The sequence below is a fragment of the Chiloscyllium plagiosum genome, chromosome 14, assembly GCF_004010195.1.
Source record: "Chiloscyllium plagiosum isolate BGI_BamShark_2017 chromosome 14, ASM401019v2, whole genome shotgun sequence".
In the NCBI taxonomy this organism is placed as follows: domain Eukaryota; kingdom Metazoa; phylum Chordata; class Chondrichthyes; order Orectolobiformes; family Hemiscylliidae; genus Chiloscyllium; species Chiloscyllium plagiosum.
The window spans coordinates 5,863,810-5,885,663 of NC_057723.1; the positions used below are offsets into that span (position 1 = coordinate 5,863,810).

General features: G+C 41.0%; 1 protein-coding gene across 3 annotated transcripts; it reads right to left on the reverse strand.

Moving 5' to 3' along the window:
• Nucleotides 1–4,244: 4,244 nt before the first annotated feature.
• On the reverse strand, nucleotides 4,245–19,418 carry LOC122556432 (dead end protein homolog 1-like). Of its 3 annotated transcripts, none has more exons than XM_043703071.1 (5): nucleotides 19,300–19,418; nucleotides 15,793–15,913; nucleotides 14,344–14,811; nucleotides 10,069–10,587; nucleotides 4,245–6,570 (listed from the first exon to the last, which is right to left on the reverse strand). In XM_043703071.1, exons 1-5 carry the CDS (start codon nucleotides 19,399–19,401, stop codon nucleotides 6,506–6,508), a joined length of 1,275 nt encoding a protein of 424 aa, XP_043559006.1. In that variant the 5' UTR covers nucleotides 19,402–19,418; the 3' UTR covers nucleotides 4,245–6,505. The 3 variants fall into 3 exon arrangements, with proteins under 3 accessions (XP_043559006.1, XP_043559007.1, XP_043559008.1); XM_043703072.1 differs by lacking the exon at nucleotides 19,300–19,418 and adding an exon at nucleotides 17,519–17,724; XM_043703073.1 differs by lacking the exon at nucleotides 19,300–19,418 and adding an exon at nucleotides 17,046–17,125.
• Between the last annotated feature and the right edge of the window lie 2,436 nt (nucleotides 19,419–21,854).

Below are 21,854 nucleotides of genomic sequence, written 5' to 3' on the forward strand. Positions count from 1 at the left end.
CACAAAGGGTTAAACTTTCTACCAGCTGTACAGCCCTTTTTGTTCTCTCTCTCTCTCTCACACACGATATCTCACAGACACTTTCAGCTTCCCGCAACAACACCTCTGGGTGCTCCTCGCTTCAGCCCTTTATCTTTTAAATATTTTTCTGGATGTCTGGCCATGATTTAGTTACAAAGTGTACCCTCAGTAGCCCTTCAGCCACTAGCCCTTCCGACTTGAAGCATAATCTGATTCCTCCTGATTGTAAGGCTGTTTTTTGACATATAAATTCAAATATTTACAAACCCAGTCTTTGTCCAACCCATACTTTGGCCAGAAGATGGCGGGACGAAGAATGGATTCCTTAGTCCATACAAATCAACAATATTTAATCATCTTTTTCCCTTGTACAAGTATTACTTTTCCAATTCCACAACATCCTGCCCAATGGACTTTCTGGAGATGTGTTGGAAGGGATCCTGCCTCCATTTCCATTGCCTTTATCTTCTTTTGTTCTCCTGGAGGCTTTTTCCTAACCCACGGCACAGTCCACATTGAGTTCCTTCGTTAGTCCCTTATTAACTACGAAAACTTAATCCCGACCACCAAGGCAGTACTTAAAAGTCTTACCTTGGTCTGTGCACAGAGTTGCCTGGCCCCTTTTTGCAGTACTTCCTATCAACCTCCTTTCACTGTCTGATTCAGATGTCTCTCGTGGGATTCGTACCAGTCGCCCAAGGGAACGGACCAAACCGGGACATGAGACCACTCCTCAATCGGGAACGGGACGCGTCTTCCTAGTGTCCAGGGCCAGCCATCACCCCCCCCTTCCAGCGATGGAAGAATATCCCGGACGAGTCCCCAATTGTGAGAAACTAAGCTCACTCACTTCAATAATTTCAGTCCGAGACAAGATCTGAATCAGTAGTGTCATTTATTTTACTCTTGCAAGAGGGTGTGGTGTCCACTGTACACAAGGCAGGGACACACACACACTGAATTCAACTAGTACACAATATTTATGCAATTTGGTTCCTATTCTTTCATCCAATTGCTCCTCCCTTGTTTACATCTCCCACCTAAGACTGGCACCCATTACTCGTTTATCTCTTGCCTTATCTGGCCTTGTCTGTGTCAAAATGCTTATTTCTGGCCTCAAGGCCGTTTGACCACGTCCTGCTGTGGGCCATTGTATATCCTCCCTTACTTGTTATGACCTCATGATTTCTCGATTGTGGTTTGTTCTTTTTTTTGCAGAAGCGGGAAATATATGCTTATAACTACTGTTTGTACAGGCATATCTAGCTTAACCCCTTCCCCTCACAGCACCTTATCTATTTGTCTGTAACATCTCTCATTCGTGTATGCATATTTTAGCTAATACAAAAACAATTATGTATTTCCTTCATATAGTTTTCATTCTTGTTGACTCAGCTCTTGGCTGAAACAATTATACACCTGTGCATGTTCATTTACCTTACATAAGTAAATATGATTGCAGAAGTAACACTACTTTACCTATATCCCACAGAGCCAATTGTCAATACCAATCATCACTTCAGCAGATGAGCAATGAGAAAATTTCCTTTCATAGATAGTGATTTCACCGTATAAAAGAGGAGATGCTTCAGAAGTGGAAGTAAATACTGAGCAACATTAGGAATACTGAAGTCCAGCTAGAGGCCCATGAATAGTTTTGGTTCCCTTAAGGAATGATAATGTGGAGGTGCCAGTGTTGGGACTGGGGTGGACAAATTTAAGAATCATACAACACCAGGTTACTGTCCAACAGATTTATTTGGAAGTACTAACTTTTGGAGCACTGCTCCTTCACCTAGTTACCTGAAGGAGCAGCGCTCTGAAAGCTAGTACTCCCAAATAAACTTGTTCGGCTGTAACCTGATGTTGTGAAATTTTTAACTTAAGGAATGATGTGATTGTATTGGAAGCAGTTCAGCAAAGATTCAGTCACCAGATTCCAGAGATGAGGGCTTTGTCTAAAGAAGAGAGAATGAGCTACATGGGCCAATAGTCATGTATTTAGACGAATGAGAGGAGATCTAATTGCAGTGTACAAGGGGATTGCCAAACTAGATGTGGAATGGATGTTTGACTTTGTGGGCTAATCTAGAACAAGAGGGTTTGGGCTAAGCGGTAACAGATTTAAATTACAGATAAGGAGAAATTACTTCTCTCGAAGGATTGTCATTCTGTGGAAATCACTTTCCCTGGTGGATGTCAGGCCAGTGACTAAGATTTGAGGAGATTGACAGATTTTTAAATTTGTAACAGGTTGAAGGGTTATGGAGAGTGGGCAGGAAAAGTGGAGTTGAAGCCATGGTGAGATCAGCCATGATCGTATTAAATGGTGGGGCAGGCTAGAGGGGCTGAATGGCCTACTCCTGCTCCTTGTTCTTGGTTAATGTGGTCAAAGTTAGTTTTGAGGACTTTTTTTCCTAAGACAAATGGACAAACTTCCCCAAAATTTCCCATTTATCAAAACACCACACAATCCCATCCATCCCAGGTACCATTTGCTCTGAAAACCTATTTTTCATCCCTAGGCCAATGCAAAATTTTTGGTAAACACCTGTGCCATTTTTAAATCTACAGTCCTCATATCTACCAGGACAAGAGCCAGAGGGAAAGTGAAGAGAAATTTCCCCAGAGTGAGCATCTGGAATGGAATGCAGATTCAATTGTAACCTTCAAAAAGGAGAACTCTTTTGTAAAGCTTGCACAGAAGTTGATGTTTGTAAAAAAAAAATGCTTTGCTGGGACCTGAAATTGAGAGATGTGCCAAAAGCCCCTTATAGCCAATGAAGTACATTTTTTGAAGTATTATTAACTGAGATAATTAGGAACTGCAGACCACTTGACATCACTAAACTATTTCTTTCCCTGATGTCAGTTGAGGGATAAATACATTTTGACCAAGGCCATCAGTCATAGAAGCAGAGAGGTAGGCCATTCAGCCCATCGAGACTGCTCCACCATTCACCGAGATCACAGCAGAACTGAATCCTCAACTGCTCTTTCCTGCCTTTCCCCTCAACCTTTATTCCTGTGCTGATTAAAACTTGGTATCTCAGCTTTGAATATACTTAATGACAGCCTCAAGGGCAGTCTGCAAAAAAAAAAAACTAAAATTCCACAGATTTTCTACACAGAAGGAATTTCTCCATATCTGTTTCAAATGGGTAACCCCTTATTCTGAGGTTATGAAACTGGGGAACAACTCAGCTGTACTTCCATGGAAATCATGGCCTAGGCTCTTTCACACCTTAGGTAGGGTAGTACGGTGGTTCAGTTGTTAGCACTGCTGTCTCAACATCAGGGATGGAGATAGATAGGTTCCTGATTGTAAAGATGATCAAAAGTTACTGGGAGAAAGCGGAGAATGCGGTTGAGAAACATGGCCATGATTGAATGGTAGAAAAGACTTGATGGGCTGAATGGCCTAATTTCTGCTCTTATGTCTTATAGACTTGGGTTTCGCCCCACCCTCAGGTGACTCTGTGGAGTTTGCATGTTCTTCGTGTCTGCGTGGGTTTACTCTGAGTGCTCTGGTTTCCTATCACAGTCCAAAGATGTGCAGGTTAGGTGGATTAGCCATGCTAAATTGTCCAGGAAATCTGGATTAGCCATGGGAAGTACAAAATTATAGAGATGGTATGGATCTCGAATGGATGCTCTTTGAAAGTGTGGACTTAATGGGTGGAATGGCCTACGTCCACACAATAGGGATTCTATGATTCTAATAATATGGTAAATCAAGCCCCAGTTTAAAACTCTTTTGAAAAGGCCTGCTTTTCTGCTGTAAGACTCAATTCTACAGACTGGCAATCCTCTCATTCTGATTTTAACAGCCCTTTCTTATTAGCAAATGTGCAAAACACTTTGTTGACTTGAACTTGCTAAAAACATCTGCAGTCCTCACTTTCACCTAAAATCTTGTATGCCCACTGAGTGGCTCAACTCAAGCTTCTTAATTTCCCCCCCCTACTGTTACTGGTGTATTCAAGGAGTTAGAACTAAACCCATTTTGTAAATGAATCGCAATTTCACAAAAAAACCTTAGGAATTCAGAGCAGTATATGAGGACTGCTAGATTCCATGTTGACTAATGTACCAGCAAATTCAAAGTGTCCCCTTATACTTTAAAACAGTTACTGACTAGACATCAGTCTCACAATTGATAATGCAAAAGGGGCAGGGAGAGAGAGAGGAGAAAGAGACACAAACACATGATCCAAGAGACACTATTTTGAAGCATGCAGTTTAATAAAATTAAGTAGTAATACTTCCTCCCAACAGAACTTTGTACAAGTCAAAAACATGAACAAAACCACAGCCAATTTTAAACGAGAACATGTTTTTACAACATTAAGTTATTTGGAACAAAAACACTTGTGCAAAAAGTAAGAAAACATCAATCTTAAAATTAAGTCTCACTTTCATAAGGCCAGCATGGAGAGTCACCAGAAGGGGCATCTTATGGAGATGAGATTGCAATGTATATGCAACACTGATGGGCTTGGGTCAAATAATACAACATTTACTCTCCCCAAGCACACTGCATAGCTATGGGACAATTGGATTTAAAAAGAGAGATTTGAGAGATAGCAAGTGGCAGCTAAACAGCATTACTACAGACAGATTATTTTTGGTTTGCAGAACTTTTCATGTGGGAAGATAAAAAGGGCAGGTATCAAATGGAAGTAGCACTGCAGAGTTAACTTACTGTTAGCGCCTCAATCTGGTTATTCCAGGCCATGGCATTTACTAGGTCAATAACAACTAGAAATGATCTTTTTCCCCACATTCCAGTTCAGTGGAGGTTCACTAGATCAATTCTGGTAAAATCTCTCAAGAGATTGAGCAGTTTAGGCCTACACTCTAGACTTTAGAAGAATGACATCAGATCCATTTGAGGTACAAAGATATTAAAAGGGGACTAACAAAATAGATGGAGAATGGACATTGCTCCTGATGAAGCAGTCAATGCTTCCTTTAAGTTGCACAGCCTTTCTAATGATCTGCAAACAGCAATCGTGGCATTAACTCCTGTAAGTGGAAGCTGCTGCTGTGCACAGGCCTCAAGGCCTGCACAGCCCCAAAGAAAATTAGAGGGAACACTGGTCATAGTTTGAAAGTTAAGGAGTACCAGATTTGAAACAGATGAGGAGGAACTACTTTTCCGCAGTGGTTGTGAACCTTAGAATTCACTATCCCAGAGAGTGGTGGATTTGGGGACATTATATAAATTTAAAAGGAGGGCACAGACAGATTCTTAATCCATAATGGGTTGAAGGGTTATGAAAAGCGGACAGGGAAGTGGAGTGGAGGCCCAGATGAGATCAGCCATGTTTGTATGAAATGGGAGAAAAAGGTGTGAGGTGCTGAGTTCCTGCTTCCTTAGTCTTATCTTCTAGACTGTCATATCAAAACCATTTGTGAGCAATATTGTAGCTGGTAGATGTGTTAATCCCAGCATGCACACTATCAAACAATCACTGCAGCAGAAAGAGAGACTGAAAATTTGAGGAATTCCAGGACATCACAGACCCTTTGTAGTTAGAAAGCTGTGACCCATTTACGGAGGTCCTCAACAAAATACTGAACAATATTGCACCTGTACCTTGGGAGCAAAACCTTAATCCATCTCTGTTCCATCTAGATTCTAACACGCAATGACTCGTCTAGGTCCCAGTGGGCAAAATACCAAAAAGCACAAGTAAAAAAGGTTTTTCTCTTTAAAAGTCACTGGACTGCAATGCAATATTTACAACATTATACTTAAGTGAGCTGCCTAAATGCAGCAGAAATCCCCAATCGCAAAGAGAACAGAAATCCAACTAAATTTATACTTTAGAAAAAAAACTGAAAATAAAGCAACTGAATACAGTCCACAGTCAGTCTGAATGACTGGATTGTTCACATTGTGCTAAAAAAGCTTCTATTGATAATTCAGCACTCATAGATGGGGAGGATAACACACTCAACGTGGCTATAAATACTTCAGGTCCTCCAACGTTAACCAGTTTGGGTTTCATGAAACGACTGGCTCCATCAAGAATTTGGACACTTGAAAATTTAAGGAAAGGTTATTTGAAAATCTTGTATTAAAAGTCTGTTCCTGGAGTGTTAAATATGGTTTAAAAAGATGAAAAAAAAGCAAGCTTCTTATTGGTACATTAAAGGTGTCTTTCCTCATTTAATTTTATAAAGTGTAAACATATCAGGAGCTCAGCTTAAACTGGTACAGACAAGGGAATTAAAAATCACACTTGATTGCTCGTCTCTAGTTAAGTGCAAAAGAAAGTATCCTGGCAGAGCTTAGAATGAGTAGGCAAACTTACCAATTATTAAACTTTTTTTAAGAAGTGGCAAACATGTTCAGATTAAAAAAGAAACAAAACATGTGAAGGTACAACAACAATAAACTTGTGCTCAGATACAATTTTTCTTTGAAAAACAATTACAGAATAAAAATATTATAGTTCAGAGTAAAGCCTAGAATTCAAAATGGGTTCTTCACAGTCAGAGTATTAGGAAGATTAAAGCCATCAAAACCCAAGGAATGACCTGTAATGGAAATAAAGACCATTAGCAGCATGGAGAAAGATGTTTTATGTATTCTTCTATCTCAAGTGTATTAGGCAAACAAGACTAAAACCTGTGTCTATTTAAACATGCACAAATGGACTGTACACATCCACAGAGAAATTATTTCATCCTTGGTTACAACAGCAGCATTATAAAATGGAGTCCCAAGGCTTTTAACTACAGCTTGGTCCAGAAGCTTTTACACAAATGCAGGAAAACAATAGAAACCTAGCAGGTTGCTTTTTAAGAGTTCGCCTCATGAAGAAAGCAAATGGTGCAAAAAATTGAAAAAATTCCAACATTGCTTTTAAAAGCTAAATAGAAAGCAAATTGAGAATCTATTAAGAAAACAGTAAGTGGGAATGTGGAGAAAGTGAGGTCTGCAGATGCTGGAGATCAGAGCTGGAAATGTGTTGCTGCGCTTTTCCAGCAACACATTTCCAGTGGGAATGTGGGCCTATTAACAATACATGTAGCCTCTATTACAAGTTAAAAATGGCAGATTTGTAAAATAAACAGAATGGTGAAATCTTATGCCCTCCCCCCCATCCCATTTACAGATTATAACCCCTAGTTGACTTCCTCCAACCTAACCTCCCTGCCTCCTCCAGGAATGCTCCATGGATGGTCTCTGAACCACCTACCACAGACATCAACACTCCACACCATGTGTATGTACACACACTCTCCCCAGCCAATCCCATCTCATGTCCCCTTCCGACTGTGTGACCCCACCAGCTTTTGATCACATCTGGACCCCAGGAGTTAAAGTTGGAGGGAGGTTGCTGCTTGAAACAGGTGCTTACCAGATTGGGAGCCAAGGTCAATTTTCACCACCTAGCCATCACAAATATGTAGTTATTTACTAGACAGAAATGAATGATATGCAATTCATTGCTTACCTGTGCAGATTAAGGCAGCTGGACAGTCAAGATCCTCAGGCAGCACTTTCCAAACCCAGACCATTTCCATCTAGGACAAGGGCAGCAGATATATGGGAACACCCCCACCAAGCCACTCACTATTCTGACTTGGAAATACATTACCATCCCTTCCACTGTCGCTGGGTCCAAATACCTGGAATTCCCTCCCTAATGGCATTGTGGGTCAACCGACAGCAGGTAGACTGCAGTGGTTCAAGGAGGCAACTCACCACCACCTTCTCAGGGCAACTAGGGATGGGCAATAAATGCTGGCCAGCCAGCAACACCCACATCCCACAAATGATTAAAACAATGATGCAACAATGGACATCAAATTTAAATCAGCACATTCAAGAATGTCAAAATTCTTCCGACGTGTTTTCCCCATTAATGACATGGGTCAGCTATTCAACCTGTCCAGCCTTTTCCAACATTTAATCAAACCTTGAGGCACGATAACTTCATCCCTCACTCCTTAATACTCTCTAAAGGATTAATCAATACTGAAGTTAAGGTTTGGCTTTACATTTCCACAATATTTGCTACCAAGACATAGAAGGGCTGGGATGGAGGAGAGTAGGGCCTTCTTTGGGAAACCTAAAATGTGCATTTTTCTGAATATACAAGTAGAAGACACTCATGCAGCCCATATTGGAAGTTGTATAATTTGAAAATTTCTCAAACAGAAATATTATCTTTCCTTTCCTCAACAATTAACATTTGTTGGTCATTTACTGAAACTCACTGGTTACTTACCCTCACCTCAAATTTAATAAAAGGACTCTAGGCTCCTTTATTTAGGTAATGCAGAGCCAGGTGTGGAGGAATTCCAGACTTCCGGCACACTGAATAACTGCTTCCTGGAATTGTCTCTGTATGGCCGAGTTCTAAATTTTTTCAAGTTACAGCCCCCCTGTTCTGGGGTCCCCCAGAGGCTCCCAGTCACCCCACCTATCCAACAAAGCTCTTTAAAACCTGGATTATAGCTGAAGGAATACAGCTTTAATTCATTTCAATTGCTGAACCGCTGGTATAATTCCAGTGCCATACTAATTACACTATCTCCAATATTAACATACCCTTTGTGAGATTCAGTGTTCACAACAGAACAAGGACAGTACAGCACAGGAACAGGTCCTTCAACCCACTGGGCCAATGTGGACACATGATGTTTTTCTAAACTAATAACCTTTTACCTCTATTCTCTACCTATATCTGTCCAGCTGCATTTTAAATGTTGCTAATGTATCTGCTTCCAGCACCACCTTAGACAGCATATTCCAGGCACTTACCAACCTTTGTATTAAAAAACCTGCTTCTCACCTCCTTTAAAAATGTTTCCCCTTAAACCCATGTCCCCTCATATTTGAATTTCTACTCCCGGTGAAAAAAATCTCCCGTCTATTCTATCCCTGCCTCTCAACTTTGTAAACTCTTCAGGTCATGCCTCAGCCTCTGACGTTCAAATGGAAACAAATCAAGTTTGTCTCATCTCTCCTTGCAGCTAATACTCCCCAAATTAGGCAACATCCTGGTAAACAGTTTCCAATGACTCCACACATCCTTCTGGTAGCATGGTGACCAAAATTATACATAACATTGCAAATGTGGCCTAACTAAAAACTTCTATACAGCTGCAACATGACTTGATAATTTTTATACTTTATGCCTCAAGTGATGAAGGCAAGCACACCATGTGCCTTCTTGACCACCTTATGTTGCCACTTCCTAGGAACTGTTGACTTCTACATCTAAATCCCTCTGCGTGTTGATGCTAGTAACGGTTTTAACCATTACTGTAAACTCCCATCTTGCATTAGACCTTCCAGATTAAATTCCATCTGCCATTTCCCTCCCCAAGTCTCCAGCCTAATCTTTATCCTGCTGTATCCTCTGGCAATTCTCCTCACTATCCGCACCTCTGGGTTGTCTGAAAACTTAATCATTAAACTTAACATTCTCCTGCAAAATCACTTCACATGTATTTCAAACAACAGGGGTCCCAGCATTGGATCATTGTAGAACACCTATGGTCACAGATCTCCAGTCAGAAAAATACCCTTCCACTACGACTGTTTGAAGAAGCCAATTCTGTATCTATCTTAGCAGCTCACCATGGATCTTGAGAGACTTCACGTACATGAGGGGCCTCGTGAAAGGCTTTGGTCAAGTCCATGTCGACATCAATCCTCTACCCTCAATCACCTTTGTCACGTCCTCAAAAAAAACTCGAGAGAGAAATGGCCTCCCTGCACAAAGCCAATCTCTAATTAAGACCATTTGCTCTCCCACCCCCCCAACAATGAATATAGTAACTCTGGATAGCACCTCTCACCAGATCTCTCTAGCTTTATTCTAACTTACACACTTCATACTCTAGTTTCCTTAAACCAACGTTTGTTTTTATTCATTTTTGTACCAATCCAGTTAAAAAAAAATGTAGTTCTCAGTCAGGATGATGAGAGACACTGGCAAGGGAGGAAGGTTTTTCTTGACCTTCAAGATGGTGGAGTGAACAGGTTCCCACAACACTAAAGGAAATACATTTACTCACCCAAATACATCAAGACTTGGTGGGCAGCTTCTTGCTTGGCTTTGTTCTTCCCCAAAGCCAGCTCATCGGGAGCCAGGCTCACTGTCCCACTGAAATAGGCAGCAAGCCCTGGCAAGAACACTTTAAACAGAAAGCAATGCTGGTCAGACCTCAGAGGATGGATGTCATACACTGGAGTCCCTAGCTTCTTATGTGCACAATAGGTATTCAGAATTTGAACATCATCACATTGGACATTTAAGAGACCCGAACCCTCCGAGTGAAGGCACCGAGTTATCAGGTCCATTGATCCAGCTGATGCCATGCTTTGGCTATGGTTGGCAGAGACATTTAACTCGGGAATGAAGCATTTGGTGAAACCCTTTGGTGATGGCAGGGAGAGCCCAGGAGGCAACGCCAACCACGGAGCTATTGGCAAGCCCAGCTGGGTTTGGGAAAGGAGGCTGTGGTGATTCTTCTGTTTCCCATCCATTTTCACCCAGTCAACCTCAATGGCTCGGCCCCACAGCTCAATGCACCCTGAAACCAGAAGCAAAAGCAAAAAAATTACCATCAACCAGAATAACAAATTAATTTCCACCCATTACTTTGTTGAATTAAACAATCGTGATTTTTGTTTTAACAGCTGTTGAATTAGCCACATGGCAACCAACTTTAAACCACAAAATAAATTCAATTCACCCCTAAACAAATTGGACAGCAGATAGATCAAGGTTTAAGTATTTAGTTCAATTGTTCTAGGGTTCTGCACTTGGTACATATTGGAGACAATGTAAGCCTTCAGCTGCCTCAACGCATGTCAAAAAGAGTTTAACACATTTAAAGTTGCAAGGTTCAGTTACTCAGTTTCCCAGTGTGACTCTAAACTTTAAGAACAACAATCTGCAAAACTCCAACTATAACCTACAAAAAAAGCACTCTTTAGCCTTTCATCAGATAGAGTGTAACTGGGAAAAGCCAGCATTTTTTGCCCACCCCCAACTGTCTCTGAATGGAGGGGCTTTTGCAGCCATTTCGGAGGTAACTTCAGTCCACCATATTACTGCAGACCTGGCATCACATGTAAGCCCAACCAGGTAAGGACAGCAGATTACCTTTCTCATGAGACATTTGTATCATATCATGAAACTGAGGCCAGTTTTCCATCATTTAGCACATCGCCCCTTCATTAGGTGAGTGGGGAGTGGCACAGAACATATAGTCAGAGAGATAGTGGCAAGATAATTCCAAATAATTTAATTACCTGCAATTATTTTGCCATTATCTCTCCATCTCTGTGCCTCTCTCCACTTCATCTGACAAAGGGACAGTGCTCCAAAAGGTTGTGCTTTTAAATAAACCAAGTTAAAAATCACAACTGCAGGTTATAGTCCAACAGATTTATTTGAAAGCACTAGCTTTTGGAGCACTGCTCCTTCATCAGTTGGCCGTGGAGCCTGTTGGGACTATAATCTGGTGCCATGTGACTTCTGACTTTGCCCACTCCAGTCCAACATCAGCACCTCCACACCATGGCCATCATTTAATACAGTCATGGCTGACCATATTTTTGCCTCAATTCCATTTTCCTGCTCATTCCACATAACTCTTCCATGTTCTTAATCTATCTCCTCAAAGTTTACTCAACATTCTAGATCCACTATATTCGGGGAGTAATGAATTCCACAGATTAATCATCCTTTAGGAGAACTAATTTCTCCTCATTTGTTTTACATCTGTCACCCATCATCCTAAAACTAGGAGCTCTCATTCTACATTGCCCCACAAGGAAATGCCCACTCTACTTTGTCAATTCCCTTTCATATTTTATATACCCCAATTAGATCTCCTCTTACTCCTCTAAACGAGGGAGGGAGAGAGAGTATAGACATAAACTGCTCAATCTCTCTTCCATATGACAAACCACTCATCTCTGGAATCAATCCATTGAACCTCCTGTGTTTCCAACAGAACTACATCCCTTCTCTAGTAAGGAGAAGAAAGTTGTGTGCAATACTCCAGGTACAGTGCCACACTTTTAGACTCTTGACTCTCCAGCATCTGCAGTCCTCACTTTCTCAGTCTCACTAATGCCTTGTATAGTTACAGCAACACTTCCCTAATTTTATACTCTATGCCTTTAGTAATAAATGCCAAAATTCTATTTGCCTTTCTTATTACCTGCATACTGGTTTTCTTTGATTCATGCACAAGGACACCTAGATTCCTTTGCACTGAAGCACTCTGAAAGTTTCTCTCTATTTAAATAATCTCTTTTCTATCCCACTTATGGTTAACCTCACACTTATCTTTAAACTTCAGCTACCAGAATTTGGCTCATTCACCTAAACTTATATATATATATATATCCATTTGTAATGATTAGTGAGATTATCAAGTCCTCACATCACGCTGACTTGGGACTTTGTTGCTGATCCTTCATCATTGCTGGGCCAATATCCTGAAACTTCCTAACAACTCACTGGCTGGCTCTACACAACTTGGACTGCAGTGGGTCAGGAATACAGCTCATCTCAACCTTGTCTGGGAATGTTAGGAATAAGGAGTAAATGCTGGCCCAGCCAGCCAAGCTCATGAGGATTCAGTTTTAAACATGGATTTTGCAGTTGGAAGAAGATGAAGTGGGAGGACACTTGGAGGGAGCATAAAGTTTGCACTAAAGATGTAATAACTCATTTAGGAGTCAGTTAGATGCTGTATTACAGCATCAATGGGGTTGGTTCTGAAAATCTGAGATCTAATGGGATGTGAAGTGTTCTTGATTCAAACCTTGCAGGATTTGTACCAGCAAATTATTGGCATGGAAAAGCAGCAGAAAATCCAAACTGGCATTCAATCCTCTAGCTGATAACATATTGAAGACGACACAAGGAGGCCATTCAGCCCGTCAAGCCTGTACCACTTCTCATTGAGGTTTTTAGTAACTTATACCTGAACACTACCCACCTGCCTCAACTTCCATATCCCTCCATACCCACAAAAAGCATCTTCCAATGAATCTGCAATTTTCAGCGGAGTGCATAACACAAGAGCTATTGCTATTTATAGAATACAGAACAGTACAGGCCCTTCAGCCCTCAAGCTTATGCTGTTTGTGGGAGAGGAGTCCACAATTTTAACTGCCTGTGAGAAAAGAAATGTGTATATTACCACAACCCTCCAGGCATTCAATTCTGGTCTCCTCACAAAAGGAGAATGTTGAAGGGTTCACAGAAGAATTACAAGGATGTTGCCAGGGTTGGAAGGTTGAACTATAGGGAGAAGCTGAATAGACAAGGGCTATTTTCCCCAGAGTATCAAAGGCTGAGGGGGTGACTTTAGTAGAGGCTTATAAACTTATAAGGGACATAAATAGACAAGGTCTTTTCCCTGGGTAGCGGATTCCAAAACTAGAGGGCATAGGTTTAAGATGAAAAGTGAAAGGTGAAAGATTTAAAAGGGACCTGAGGGGTAACTTTATCATACAGACGGTGGTCCCTGTATGCAACAAGCTGCCAGAGGTGTTGGTGGAGGCTGGTACAATTACAACATTTAAAAAGCATCTGTATGGGTATATGAATAGGAATGGTTCAGAGAGAATGACTAAATGCTGACAAATGGGACTTAATCAATTTAGGATATCTAGTCATTTAAAAATTTAAATGAAAGGGTCTGTTTCATGCTATATACCTCTTTATGACTATGATAACCAGTGTTATTTGATTCCTCATTCAGGAGGTTGGGGAGTGGGCATAGAGACCTGAACGGATTCAATTTGATGATCCATCCCTTAGTTGGGAGGGAGGGGGTCAGTTTTCAGATTGCTCCTGGCTACGGACTGACAGCCCGTTCCATTCAATGAAGGCTGATAGGTTAATTCTGGTTCTTCAAACAAGATTCCAGTGTGAACTTCAGATGCATTGACATGGACATGAAGAAAGCAGACAGTTAAAAGTCTGATCACACAATCGGATGTCTGAAAATCCTGGAGTAAGTTCAAGATGCAACATTTGAAATGTTAGTCAGTACAACCTCTGTTTTATGTAGTTTGGGATAGGACAAGTAGTGATGAGCTGGATAAAAGGTCAAACTTGTTTGGCTGTGGTTAACAATGAGGGAAATTAGGATCATCTAGAGAAAACCAAGATAATTTGTTTGATGGATTGGAGACATTTCAGAGAGACGACTCTTAATGATTACAAGGTGTGTCTTGCATGGGGAAGACGGGAGAATGACACATTCACGTCATTGCACTAGGAATTCACGGAAGCTTGCAAAATACAGAATGAACCCTACCTTCTACAAGCTTCTTCTTTGCCATCGCTGCCGCTCGATGATTTTCGTATGTCACAACTGCAAACAGTGCCATCTTTTTTCTCCGGTCCATGTTGAGATAGAGCGACAGGTCAGTTACACCCTCGGTCAGCTCTTTAAGGACTTCCAAGACCTCCAGTCTCTGCTTTCCCAAAGGGATGCCTCTGACACAAAGCTCATTCTTCTCAGTGCTCTTGCAAACTACCATGGGGAGACCATCACGTATTGGGTAGCCATTGAACATGGCAATGGCACACTGAGCATACCAGCGATTGGCATACTTGGCGTATGCGAATCCCCGGTTTTCACCACTGAAAGTCATCATGAGACGAAACTCGTAAAGTTTCCCGGCCATCTGAAACAACGGGATTAGCTTATCCTCGTAGAGATCCTGGGGTAGTTTGCCGATAAAGACTTCACACCCAGCCAGAGGAGAGGGACCAGTCCAGCCTGCAGAATAAGCAGAAACATTCTCACACACACTCCATTCTGAGGAAGGGTCACTTAACCCAAAACGTTAACTGATTTCTCTTCACAGATGCCGCCAGACTTGCTGAGAATTTCCAGTAATTTCTGTTTTCCAGCAGCCGTTGTTCTTTTTGTCTAACATTTATAAACTATCCAGTACCCAAGACGACTGGTAAATACTGCTAATATTAATGTGCATTTCTGCAGGTCCTTGCAGATGCAGTCACTGCCAGAATCAAACAAAATTCTTCATTCAGAGGAAATGCACATCTGTTGAAATGTACAACAAAAAAAAAGTATAAAATTCTCACAGGGCTAGACAGATTAGATGCAGGGAAGATGTTTTCTCTGGCTGGGGAAAACAAGAATCAAGAGGTCACTCTCAGGGTATGGCCTCTTCCTGTTCCTACATTCCAAACAATGACCCTTCTTCAGAGCTCATACAAGCTCAAAAAAATACAAATTGGAAACTGGAAATTACAGCAGTGGCCACACCAGACAAAAACAAAGATAAAACCTACACTGGCAGCAGGTAGTTCAGGAACAAAGAGAAAATGCCTTACGGAGCGTCAGAGGCTGAGGGGGTGACCTTATAGAGGTTTACAAAATTATAAGGGGCATGGATAGGGTAAATAGGCAAAGCCTTTTCCCTGGGGTCAGAGAGTCCAGAACTAGAGGGCATAGGTTTAGGGTGAGAGGGGAAAGATATAAAAGAGACCTAAGGGACAACTTTTTCACACAGAGAGTGGTACGTGTATGGAATGAGCTGCCAGAGGATGTGGTGGAGGCTGGTACAATTGCAACATTTAAGAGGCATTTGGATGGGTATATAAATTGGAAGGGTTGAGAGGGATATGATCCAGGCGCTGGCAGGTGGGACTAGATTGGGTTGGGGTATCTGGTCAGCATGGACGTGTTGGGACCGAAGGGTCTGTTTCCGTGCTGTACATCTCTATGACTAACCTGGAGGAGGTCCACCAAACTTCCTTTGACCATTGATCTGGACCAGAGTGATGCCAGTTTCTTCTACCCATGCTTCGAATGCCAACTTATTTGGCGTGTTCAACAAATCACTTGCCATCTTCTGTGGAAAGTATTATCGCAAAACATACAGAATGGTGAAACTGAAATTCTAATGCATAATAGTCATTAAAGAGGGAAAAGGTAATCTGCTCACATACAGTACTTGAAAGATCAAAAACTCAGCATTGAGTCAAGCCTTTCCACAGAATATACACACAATGAAATCCACAATATGCTCATAAAGGTGGGGACTCCCTAAATAAAAATTCAAGTTAAATATTACTTTCATTAAAGTCAAATGTTAAAATGCTTTGTATTTTGGAGATTTTGCATTTGCAAATGTTGAGTGTCCAATCAAACATAAACAACACTGTACAAAAGAGGTCTATCAGAGTATTGAGATTTTTTTGCTCCCAGCTCAGACGTTGGGTAGTTTTGAATTTTAAGGTAGGTAAAATTCTCTTTACACTTTGGCTGTTAGCACCACCAAGGCAGAATGAACCGAATGGCCTTCTGCTGTTCGGTAATTTATTCCCATTCTACGCTAACTAGTGTCACTTCTGATTTGGGGGAGCCGGTGCTGGACTGGGGTGGACAAATCACGCAACACCAGGTTATAGTCCAACAGTCCAAATAAACCTGTTGGACTATAACCTGGTGTTGTGTGATTTTTAACTAGTGTCACTTCCACACTTCAGGAATGGACCAGGTGTAGGATGGGGAAAAAAAAATCAACAAAGCCAGGGCTTGTGGTTCCTAATCATAACGCTGTTCCAGTGTCCCCCACACGCTTTGCGTGAGGGCAGCTACTTGTGATCAGACCGAGTAGGTGATATTCCCCAAACACGGACACAGCCTGCCAAGCCTAACACTCAGCTCCCCAAAGCAGGAAGACACTTGGAGATCGACCCGAGGGACATTTCTGGAGCGGCGCCGGGCGAGAACTGGCCCACCCAAGTTTACTCTGTGCGTTGGACAGACTCCCAGGTTACAGTTCTCCCAAGATCAAAGGGGGGAAAAAAGTCTTAGGACACAATCACAAAACTTATTACCGTCATTCGTGCATTATGCAAAGTTGCAATATCTTCCAAACACATATGCACACTGCACTACGAAAAACGTGTCAGCTCTTCAAACTGAGCGAAATAAAAATCTTTAACTGGGATTTGCCTCCATAGGATTAAAAGCCTTACCTGTTAATTACCGATTCGGACCCAAACTAACTGCGCCATTTATTGATCTACTCACTCACCCTCTCGCCTGGATCTAACCATGAGCTGAAACTCTCCACCCTTTTATATGACCCCGAGTCCCATTGTAACCATTGGTCAAACTGTGTCTGAAAACAGAGATTGAAGGGGAGAGGAGCCTCTTGGACAAAGCCTTACATTGTTTTTTTTGGGGTGAGTGGAGGTGCAGTTTAAACAGAAACTCTGACTCCGACAAAGTTAGAACAAAGTCCTTCTAGATCATTCTACCGCTATTACTTTTAAAATCAGCAACTACCTCCTAACATTTCAAAGTCGAAACTACCCTCAAACGGTACGTGGACCTTTCACAGCCTTACAATTTGATTCTAAGTTTCGCAAATAACTCTTAATTTACTAATTCAATGTTGAACATTTCAAGTTGCAACGTGAAAGTAAATAGCAGGCTATAAGTTCACCTTCTGAACTAGGTTTACTTGAAGATAGTCTAGTCCCACTGTTGTACATGTCTTCTTGCATCATCTTTTTCAACAACCCCAATTCCATTTTTAAAAATAACTGCGGATTCTGCTTTTGTGACAGAGAATTCCACATTCTATCTACAATACTCTCTGTATGAAGAAACTCATCTCTAATCACCGTTATACTTTGTGATCTTTGCACTGCCAGTTAGTGGAGACACTCTTTTTAACTCAGACTAACAATCTATTACCTTGATGAGTAATTAGACCATGTGATTTCCTTCCCAATCAATTTTTAAATCAAAGCATTTTTAAAGAGTTTTTTTTTCATAGCTGCAGCCCCTCAGAGAATATCAGATATAGAGGGAGGCCATTTAGACTGCACTTGGTCTTAGAAGAATTACCTAATTCTGCAAATTTCCCTGCCCATTCTTCAGAGCACTGTATTTTGTCCTTAAACTCCTTTTAAATATAAAGAATAAATCCGTTGCCACCACTGCATTCAAGATTACTAAAAACTTTCTGGGTTTTCTCATCTCTCTACCAGCTTCTTCAGCAATTGAATTTGTATGTTTTTTTGTTACTGAACTTGCCAGCAGAAACAGTTTCTCACTGACTGTTGGTTTTAAAAACTCCATTCTCTATGATCATTCCCCCAAGAGAAACACAGACAGTGATTGGTCAAGCCTATTCACTAAGCTCACAATATGCTATCTAGCTCAAAAAAAACATTTTCAAGACAACCTCAGACCATCTCCATTTATTAATTTAATCTTCATGGTGCTGAATCCTAATTTTCAGTCAGAAAAATACAAGAATTAATCTCTTAAATTTCTAAAAATCACAACTTTGAGAGTTATAGGTAGGGTTAGTGGTAGGTATCTTTTTCCCTAGGATGTGAGATTTTAAGATTAGAGGGCACATTTTTAAAGATGAGAGGAGAGATTTTAAAAAAGATGAGGGATTTTTTCTAAGCGAGTGGTTCATGTGTGGAATGAACTACCAGAGGAAGTGGTGGATGTGGATACAATTACAACATTGAAAATACATTTGAATAAGTACAGGAATAGGTAAGGTTTGGAGGGATATGGGTCAGGAGCAGGCAGGTGGGACTAACGTAGTTTGGGATTATGTTTGGCATAGACTGGTTGGACCAAAGTGTCTGTTTCCATGCTGTGTGATTCTATAAGTGAAACATTGACTCCCATAGGAATCATTGTTAAAGTCAGTGTCAGGTTCCTACAGACATTTTTTGTTTGGGGGAGGGGGGGGAATTGAGACTGAAAAACTGTACTGCACATGCAATAAATGTATATTCCTATCTTAAGTAGTTTACAAAGTAAGTTATCAAACCTAGCAAAAACTGTACAGTTAGGTCTTAACATTTTTCAGCATGAGATGGAGTCCAGGACTTTGAGAACAGCAAGCAGCATAGAAAGCCAAAGTGGAGATTTAAAAGGAAGAATTTTTAAATGGTAAATCATGAAGACAGGAACATGGGAAAGCCAGAGAGAACAAAATATGGGAATGGAAATATGGGGCAAGTTTTTGAAAACAGGAGGTTTGTAGAAAACAACCTTAAACCAAAACTCACTGCTTAAAACAAACACATTGGTTCCAATTTCATTAGCAGCTTTCAAGTAAAACAATGTTAAAGCAAGTCATCTTTAAATGATGACTCCTTTACCCCAACCCAAAACCCTGAATAAATTGGTCACAGATCAATGGGTGCAAGGTTGACCTGAATCACAATCTGTTAAGTTCAGTAGGCAGCTCACCGGAGAATGATTTAGGAATAAATTACTGTTGATGCTGGAATCTATACTGAAAACAGCAAATGCTGCAGATAACAGCAGGTCAGAGAGCATCATCAGAGTCATCCACACTCAAAACATTAGTTTACTGTCTCTCCATGGATGCTGTCTGACCTGCCGTTATCTTCTCCATTTGTTGTTTCCACCTGGGAATGATTAGTGTTAAATAAAGGCAATCTCAGCTTCCCTAGTCTCCTTCAATGTAACCATCTTCCTGGAATCACTTTGGTAAATCTTCTTTGCACCAACTCTAATTATCCTCAGTGCAGTGATCAGAATTAGGTGCAATACTCTAGATGAGGTCTAACTAATAATTTATAACAGTTATCATTACTTTCTTCCTCGCCTCTATCAATAAGCCCAAGGGAGCCTATATAGTTTACCAATAGTTGTATCAGAGGGTTCTGCCACTTTCGATGTGACAATATATGTGATGGCAAACTCAAAATAGTTAAAGGAAGGCTGGTAAAAGGATTCCACATTTCTGAAGCAGGATCCTGAATCCAATATTTTTGCATGAAGTAAAACTTGAAAGTGTTCAGAAAAGATTTACAAGGATGTTACCAGGTTTGGAGGATTTGAGCTATAGGGAGCGGCTGAATAGGCTGGGGCTGTTTCCACTGGAGCATCGGAGGCTGAGGGGGTGACCTTATAGAGTTTATAAAATCATGAGGGGCATGGTAGGGTAAAGAGACAGGTCTTTTCCCTGAGGTGGGGGAGTCCAGAACTAGAGGGAATAGGTTCAGGGTGAGAGGGGAAAAGATATAAAAGAGACCTAAGGGGCAATCTTTTTATGATGGTGCATGTATGAAATAAGCTGCTAAAGGAAGTGGTGGAGTCTGATACAATTACAGCATTTAAAAGGCATCTGGGTGGATGTATGAATAGGAAGGGTTTAGAGGGGTATGGGTCAAATGCTGGTAAATAGAACTAGATTAATTTAGGATATCTGGTCAGAATGGATGAGCTGGACCAAAGGGTCTATTTCCATGCTATATATCTCTGACTCTAATAGATTCCTACAGTGCAGAAACAGGCCATTCAGCCATCAGATCCACACTGACCCTCTGAAGAGTACTCCAACCAGAACCCCAACCGCCCATAACCCTGCATTTCCTGTAAACACCCACAAAGCACTTTGATAGTCTAGTCTCTGGTCTTGTGATTTTTATTCAAGGAGAAATATTGGTGAAGACACTGTGTACAACTCCCCTATTCTTCCTTGTCAGAGTGCCATGGGATTGTTTACATCCACCTGAGAAAGCAGATGGCGCTTTGGTTTAGTATTTCATCCAAATGCCAGCACCTCTGACCATGGTGTCAGCCTAGACATCTGAGCTGAATTGGGATTTAAACCCAGAACCTTCAGACTTGGAGGTACTAGTGCTACCAACTGAGCTGTAATGAACACAAGGACAACTTGCTAATAATATTATTTATGTTCAAATTCACATGTTAAGATAAGCTCCCAAAAAGTAATGAGGCAATGTTAAAAATAATGTTGAGAGGAAGAAACAGCAGTATTGCAGAAAGGAATACACTGCTGACACTGATTCTGTCTAATACCTTTGGCTCAATTTAAACAGTGCATCTTATAGATATTTTCTAATTGATCTGTTCGGAGACATTTTGACACACTTTTGGAGCAGGTGGGATTTGAACCCAGGCGTCAGAAGTAGGGTCATTATCACTGCACCACAGGGGCCTTTAATATGCATGTTATATTCTTTTAAAAGCCTTAACTGCTCTTGTGTAAATATCTTTATTGTTTTCATTTGATGCTGTATCTTTTCCCATCTCTGACATCAGGCAAAGGGGGTCAGTAGGATCAAGAAAAGTTCTACCAAACTAATTAATGCTACTTCTTTCTTCCAAGTGAATTGAGCAGATCTAATCTGATCTCGAGCATCTGCAGTTCTTTTGTTTTGCTCACAGGAACATGACCTGGGTTACTAGGTTGCTAGCCCAGTGACAATACCATCAGACTCTTGTTGCCTCTGGCAGGATGTAATGTTTTGAATATGTAATCAGTAAAGTACATGCATTCAAGTTATGTATCAACAGAAAAAAAGTCTGAATAGGAGCAAAATACTGCAGATGCTGGAATCTGAACTGAAATCAAAAAGCGCCGGGGATCACAGCAGATCAGACAGCATCCATGGAGATGTCTAGATGACTCTTCATCAGAGCTGAAGTGAAGCGTGCGGGGGCAGCATTTAAGCAATAGTGTATGGTGATGGGGGTTGGGGGGGGTCTTTGGAGTGCTGAGGGAGAAAGCATGTCGATAGTTAATATAGCTCGTGCTTGGTCTTCTTGCACCAATTTTATGAATTATACATGTTTGGAAATAAAATGTAAAATTGGTGAACCATATTTATTTTGTATGGAGACAGCACATTTCCACTTTGAATAAAATTGTAATGAGAAATTTACATTAAAAATTGAAAGAATGCTTGTAATAAATGGATTTATTGTTTCCACTGCAATTTTGTTAGCGAAGTCATCTTTAAAACAAACTT